The sequence below is a fragment of the Engystomops pustulosus genome, chromosome 6, assembly GCF_040894005.1.
Source record: "Engystomops pustulosus chromosome 6, aEngPut4.maternal, whole genome shotgun sequence".
NCBI lineage: Eukaryota > Metazoa > Chordata > Amphibia > Anura > Leptodactylidae > Engystomops > Engystomops pustulosus.
The window spans coordinates 17,800,029-17,806,028 of NC_092416.1; the positions used below are offsets into that span (position 1 = coordinate 17,800,029).

Consider the following 6,000-nt stretch of genomic DNA (forward strand, 5'->3'; position numbering starts at 1 on the left):
CTGAAAAACTACTGACAGGTTCCCTTTAAAAGCAAATGTTGAGGAAAATTCCAGAAGGCCACCATAGGTGCCTTGAATGACATAAACCTTAAATGGCTACAGATGGAGGGTCATGTGATCTCTATCTATCCATGAACAGTTTCCCTGGTCTTGGCAGGGCGATTGTTCATGGACAGTTAGAGATCACATGACCCTCCATCTGCGACCATTTTATGGTCAGGGATGTCCGGCTGATGAGGTAAAAGACCGGAAGCTTCACTTTACATATGAATAAAGCAGAGCAGAAATATTACTAGATGTATATTGGTAAATTACCTCATATCCTGTCCCCCCCCCCCCCCCACACTTATACACACATTATATAATACATGAGGTAAAGGCCAACCCCTTTAAGACAAAGGAGTCAAAATAGACATACGAGACAGAGAAAATATTGCCAATTTTTGACACAAGAATTTTATGGGAAGCGTTTGCACAATCTACAGGTGACGACTGCTACCACATTGATATCCATTACTATAAGCCCCATGGTCACATATATAACATATCTATAAGTGCATTACATGCCGTGTCTATTACTACGTCTGGTTGCAGTGACGCCTATAGATTGTGAGCAACAGAACCGCGGCAAGGTCCTTCCCGTGTCTGCTGAAAAATAGTGATGGAGCTCAGCTCCTCGCTCTAACAGCACAGAATAACTTCTAGACATCAGCGGCTGAGATACTCACCATAGACTTCCATGGACCTCCAGACAGGAACAATATTGGGTCAAAGTTGACCTTCTTTCCATCTGTGTGTTGGACGCTGACCCCGCTAGACCACTGAGGTTTTATGAGATGTAAGATACGTGAATTTATTCTATTCTTCATTGATTTAATAGATATCATTTGTTATAAAAAGTAAATGTAAAATGAGTTACAGTGGTTCTACTGTGAGATTCATGAGTACATGTGACTATAACCTAATGAAAATTATAAAAAAAAAACTTTACAAAAACATTTAAGCATAAAACTGTACCCGCAATGTAAATGATAGTTGTAATATAGGTGCTAAAAAGTGTAAAAAATTGTTAATTTGAGATTTCATTTAATTACATGTATTTATTGTCAGTTTTAAATGAAATTACCGGGAAAAAAAAAATAAAACGAAAGAAAAAAAACATAGTAGTAATGATAACAATTACAACAATTATTATGAATATTATAATTATTTTATCATTGTAGATTATTATTTTATAATTTATTATTATTATCATTTTATTATTTAATATGATTATTAATATTAACATCATCATTACTGAGTTTAAAAATGTTTAACTACATAAACCACTAAATTAGAATTTTTATTATTATGATTATTAACATAATATGGTAATTATTATTATATCAATAATATAATTTGTACAAAATACTAAAAAAATTATCACTATATACATATCTGTAGAATGGGCATTACATTTCTGGAGAAGGCTGCTGTTGGGCATTTCATTACTGGGGAGGCTGCACATTTCATAAGTGAATTGAGGTTGCTGGACACGAGTGGAGGCTGCTGGACATTTTATTAGTTGGGAGGAAGCTGGACATTTTATTAGTGTGGGAGGCTGATGGGCATTTCATTAGTGGGGGAGGCTGCTGGACATTTCATTAGTGGAGGAGGTTTCTGGGCATTTAATTAGTGGGGGAGGCTGCTGGGCATTTCATTAGTGGAGGAGGCTGCTGGGCACTTCATTAGTGGGGGAGGCTGCTGGGCATTTAATTAGTGGGGGAGGCTGCTGGGCATTTCATTAGTGGGGGAGGCTGCTGGGCATTTAATTAGTGGGGGAGGCTGCTGGACATTTCGTTAGTGGAAGAGGCTGCTGGGCATTTCGTTAGTGGGGGAGGCTGCTGGGCATTTCATTAGTGGGGGAGGCTGCTGGACATTTCATTAGTGGAGGAGGCTGCTGGGCATTTCATTAGTGGGGGAGGCTGCTGGGCATTTAATTAGTGGGGGAGGCTGCTGGGCATTTCATTAGTGGGGGAGGCTGCTGGGCATTTAATTAGTGGGGGAGGCTGCTGGACATTTCGTTAGTGGAAGAGGCTGCTGGGCATTTCGTTAGTGGGGGAGGCTGCTGGGCATTTCATTAGTAGGGGAAGCCACTTGTTATTTTATCAGTGGGGGAGGCTGCTGGACATTTCATTAGTGGGGGAGGCTGCTGGGCATTTCGTTAGTGGAGGAGGCTGCTGGGCATTTCGTTAGTAAGGGAACTGCTAGACATTTTATTCAAGTATATACAGTAATTTCTAGTTATGACTAAACAAGTAATAAATAGTACAAATATAATATAGATAATATATAATATAAACAACCAGTAACATCATTGCCTCTTACGTCTTACCTTTACCTTTCTTTATACTGTGAGGATGTAAATTAGGTGAAATTCTTATATATAAAAACCATTTCTACAAATAAAATCAGAATAATCGGAAAACATATTTCCAGAATATGGGTAAAACACCAGCCAAAAGTTTTGTGAATGAGAATCCCTTAGACACAATGATACATACAGGACGACCTCGGATTCTGTTACTTACCTATAAATGTATCTGTAAACTGGATGACAGATGTGTCCACATTGAAGGCCCATCGGCCATTGACCTTCACGTTACTGGTGGCCGCGAGGCTTGTGATGTTGGTAGATAGGGAGGTAGGTAGCTGGTAGTAAGTGGAGCCATTGTCATTGTTGAGGCCGGCCTGTGCGGAAGAGTATCAGTACTTAGAGAAATGTTACAGACATGGGAAGAACATGGAACATAGAAAATATCATGTTTGTTGCTATGGGGAGGATTTTGGTAGCATTTATACCCAGGTCTCTGTTAAGAAAGTTATAAGCCCCTCCCTTCCCATGTCACCTGCTCTGTAATTGTCACATGGTAGATGGGTGTGACCTGTTACATAAGTATTGCAGCCCCGTGTCTCCAGATTTTACCCTATTAATCTAGTAGGTAATGAGATGAAACGTCCTTTCTAGAAATCCTTGTTTTATATGTAATCTCACCTGTTTAGCTATAAAAAATCTCCACCAAAGTCATCTGACAATGAGCAGAGAAGAGTCAATTTTTTTTTTTTTACCTGAGATCAGTCAAAAAGGCTGCAGGGGGTGGGTCACCTCAGACGGCCCTATCTCTGATTCCATAGAACCCACAAACATGGTGCAGGCGTCATATTAAAGATAAGAATCTCATCTTTCAAATCTCATCAGACGCAACACAAATGCAGATAGAGAGCGATCAAGACTACACATAAGTGGAAATAATGGTCGGGTTTGGTGTTTAAGTTCATCTGCCGAACCCAGACATATTGCTGGATCGGTGGCCGAATAGCCAATGTTGTTTCCACACCTTATTTGGGTCGATATGTTTTCACCCATCTCTCATACTGTTTAGTGCCAAAAGGTAGATATTACTGGTCCAGTTAATTATTTGTCCCTACGGATATCACAGAACCAGAATAAAAAAGTTCTGTAAATGGGGTTGTCCTATGTCCTATATTTTATTCTCTATCCACAGAATGGCCGATGGAGGTCCGACAGGAGGAAGACCCATTGGGAATGAGAACTGATGTCCTACTCCCTCTTATTAATGGGAAGGCAGGACAAGCAAGTGCTCAGCTCCTCCATTCATTTATTATAGGTCATAGGACTATAAACAGGGGACACTCCCTTTAAGAAGGTTAAGAGATTCTGGGCCTTGTATAGCCTGTGGGGTGTAATCTGACTTACTAGAGCTGAAGGTCCTTCCATTACGTTGAGTTTCAGGCTCGGCCACTGAAGATCCAGGTAATTATACATCAGGAAGGTGAGTTTCCCATCTGAGATCAGAACAACCTGAAATGTATTCACCTGTAGGCACACAAAAGGTCAAATGTCATGGATGACAAGGACCAAGAGATTTCTATCCTGGTGCAGTCTGAAGGAAATTATCATATATGTGATAGTAGCAGAGAACTTAAATGACAGAAATGTGAAACTGAGCATAATGCAGGAAAGACAGTACAAACTATCAGTTGTACCTATATAATAGGAGGCTATTACCTACTGAACAGGTAGCACTACTCCACCTGGTGGCAGGAAGCATAGCTGCAATGTTTTTCCGTGAGATCCATGTATCACAATTGTATTGTGTTTTAGTGTCATCAGGGTTGGATTATGGGAAGGGATCCCGAGACATCCACCCCAGGGCCTCCACCAACTTTCACGTAAGGGGGCCCCCACCGGCGGCAATAGCAGCAGGAGGGAAGACATGCTGTGCTACGTTTCCAGAGGTAGAGAGCTGACTCCAAGGGCGATGCACAGTGGCCAGGGCTAGATCATAATGGGCACTCTTGGAGCACCAGTGATGAGCTAGTTTTGGTATGAAATCACTCGCATGCGCTGCTATAGAACAAACATGCAAGTGATTTTGCACCTGACACAGAGGGCTGTAAATATTTAGGAGCACGGTGATGGCATCACAATCACAATAGAAGAGGACACTGGAGAAGACGCCAGGGCCTGGTACATTTTGTTAGGCAGGCAGTAAATAATGTGGGGCATTATGCAGTGTGGGTCGGGTCATGAGAAGGTAGGAATATACAGTGGGGGTCAGGGTAGGCAGGCATTTAAAGATTGGGGGGCATTATACAGTCGGGCAATAGAAAGGTGGCCATTTTATAGTGTTGGCTCCACTACTGTGGGGCAACTAGAGTTATTTGGGTAATGGGGGGTAGATTTTTTTCAATTGTGAGGGAATTATGTACAATTATAAAATGTGTGTGGGGGGCGGCTATAAATGGTTGTGCCACAAAAAGGAAGCACCTTGTGGACCACAATGGAGGGGTAATTATGAGTTTATAGGGCACATTGGGAGCACTGCACAGCGGGTGGGGGGTTGTTATGAGATAGTTGCATTGCACAGTAAAGGCAGGGGGCATAATACAGTGGGGGCAACAGGAAGGCGGCCATTGTACAGTATCGGTTCCACTGCTGCTGGGTAAGAGGGACCATGAGGGTGAGCTGCATTTTACATGGGGGTTGACAGGAACAACTAACATAGTAAGAGGTCCATGGCCCACGGGGGTGTATGGATAGTGTGTATTTTATCATATCGGGGCTACTAAAGGTGGGTGTCATATTGTGTGAAAGCCTGTGTTGAGGGCACTTAGTAAAAAGGGTTAAATATGGGTTATGGGGCACATATAGCAGTAAGTCTCCTACCTTCTTAGTTTTAGATCCATGATAAGCCACTTTGTCCCACGTAGAGATAAACATCCAGCGAGCGGAGAACTTGTAAAGACGGAAATAAGTCTTCAGATCTGCCGTTGCCCGTTGTAGCAGTTCTGGTTCTGAGTCGTTGACCTGACGGTAGTAGATGTCTCCTGCCAGGGAGTTATCCACATCGGACCAGAAAGGGGCCATTATTGGGATCCCATCGGCCCAAGGAAGAGTCTGAGGCTCATAGTCATAGATTGGTTCATCCAGTGTCAGGAGGCCATTGTTGTCCAGCTGTCAGGAGATGGAGTATGTAACAATAGTATCTGGGTGTCACCATATCAGGATGGAGCAGTATTATCCAGCAGTACATGGGGGGATTACGTGGAGATATGTTCAAAAATATCATTGGGATATTATCCAATCACCACATGGAGCTACTAATAATTGACAGTATGTGGGTGCATTCTAATCACATTATGTGGACACGCTCTAATCATGGTGTGTGGCACTCTCTTGTCACAATATGCGGGTGCTATCTAGATGCAGTATGTGGGCACTCTCTTGTCATGGTGTGTGGGCACTCTCTTGTCACGGTATGCAGGTGCTATCTAGTCATGGTGTGTGGGCACTCTCTAGTCACGATATGTGGGTGCTATCTAGTCATGGTGTGTGGGCACTCTCTTGTCATGGTGTGTGGGCACTCTCTTGTCACGGTATGCAGGTGCTATCTAGATGCAGTATGTGGACACTCTCTGGTCATGGTGTGTGGGCAC

At 42.6% G+C, this 6,000-nt stretch overlaps 1 protein-coding gene across 1 annotated transcript; it reads right to left on the reverse strand.

The window, feature by feature from the left end:
- Window positions 1-999: 999 nt before the first annotated feature.
- Window positions 1,000-5,370, reverse strand: LOC140065864 (sushi, nidogen and EGF-like domain-containing protein 1). Its single transcript, XM_072113423.1, has 4 exons — window positions 5,231-5,370; window positions 3,758-3,877; window positions 2,571-2,730; window positions 1,000-1,049 (listed from the first exon to the last, which is right to left on the reverse strand). Exons 1-4 carry the CDS (start codon window positions 5,282-5,284, stop codon window positions 1,000-1,002), a joined length of 384 nt encoding a protein of 127 aa, XP_071969524.1. The 5' UTR covers window positions 5,285-5,370.
- Between the last annotated feature and the right edge of the window lie 630 nt (window positions 5,371-6,000).